Genomic DNA, 1,319 nt, shown 5'->3' with positions numbered 1-1,319 from the left:
GCGATCTTGTCGAGTGGCAACCCGTCGGAGAACAGTATCGAGATCGGCAAGCGCATCAGCAATTGGGACGTTGTGAACGTTCAGGAAGATTTCAACTACCACGCTTATGTCTACTCGGAGAACTCGCACCTCTATCGAACCGCAACGAGCGGAGGTATTCCATTCGGTGATGGGCTCAACACTTTGTCGAACTTCTCGTTCAGCAACATCACCGATTTGACGCGCACCAAGTGGAGTGTCTGCAGTACGTTTGATGGTGCCGATTGCCTCACCCCCAAGGGCTTTACGTTCCTCGAGATTCAGCTAGCCGATGGAGTCACAGTTGACCTCTACAACCTGCACGCTGATGCGGGTGTCACGGCTGCTGACGAAGTGGCTCGGGCGGCAAACCTCGCCCAGCTCAGTGAGTTTATCACTACTAACTCAGCTGACAATGCTGTCATCGTCATGGGGGACACCAACACTCGCTACACTCGTGCGGACGATACCATTCGGGAGTTTGTGGAAGGCCTTGGTCTCACGGACGGCTGGGTAGAATACGTTCGCAACGGGGTATACCCGACCAAAGGAGCGGATGCTATCGTGTGTGACGCAAACAAAATGACCAACAATTGTGAGGTGGTCGACAAGATCATGTTCCGTGGCAATAACTACATCACTCTAACACTTGACAAGTGGAATAACGAGAACGCTGCCTTCCTGGATAGCAATGGAGCTATGCTGTCGGACCATCCGCCGATATCATCCACTTTTTCTTGGACATTAAACGACGAGATTCGTCTGAGCAACGCTGTTGGAGGACCGCATGGAGACCAATTCACGGACGTTGCATCAGCAGCCGGAGGCCAAACCGTGAAATCCATCACGTTGCGATCGGGATCGCGTGTAGATGCAGTAAGCATCTCGATCTCAGCACCAAGCGCAACGACGTTCTCACATGGCGGCACTGGTGGCACCGCAAAAACACTGACTCTGTCTTCTGGCGAGTATATTACATCCATGCAAGCTCACTGGAGCAAATACAACGGCCGTACGCGTATTTTCTATCTCAAGTTCACAACGAATCTGGGCAACACACTGTCGGGAGGGCTCCTCAAGAGGCTTTAACACTCCATCACTTTTCTGTTGATCCCATCCAAACGCATTAGCGCAGTAGTTGCGCAGTGCTGCCACATCCGGAGCACTCCATGAGAAGCGAGCTTCAGAACGATCCACTTGTGGAGTCATGTACGCTTGAACCACCTGCTTGCTCGGAAACTCGTCCCCAAGTTCCCATTTCCGTCGCGCAGTGGCATGAGACCGTTGGAATCGTTCACGAG

At 52.6% G+C, this 1,319-nt stretch overlaps 1 protein-coding gene across 1 annotated transcript in view; it reads left to right on the top strand.

The window, feature by feature from the left end:
• PPTG_01163 (hypothetical protein) overlaps positions 1-1,107 on the top strand; it is a gene marked incomplete at both ends in the record, with an annotated part of 3,366 nt that extends 2,259 nt beyond the window's left edge. Inside the window, one exon of the mRNA XM_008892767.1 lies at positions 15-1,107. Within this exon, the coding sequence (XP_008891015.1) occupies positions 15-1,107 (1,093 nt within the window). The remainder of the gene's footprint in view (positions 1-14) is intronic.
• Between the last annotated feature and the right edge of the window lie 212 nt (positions 1,108-1,319).

This window comes from Phytophthora parasitica, assembly GCF_000247585.1.
Source record: "Phytophthora parasitica INRA-310 unplaced genomic scaffold supercont2.1, whole genome shotgun sequence".
NCBI lineage: Eukaryota > Oomycota > Peronosporomycetes > Peronosporales > Peronosporaceae > Phytophthora > Phytophthora nicotianae.
Note: the sequence above shows the minus strand (reverse complement) of the source record. Positions and strands in the feature narration are given on the sequence as shown.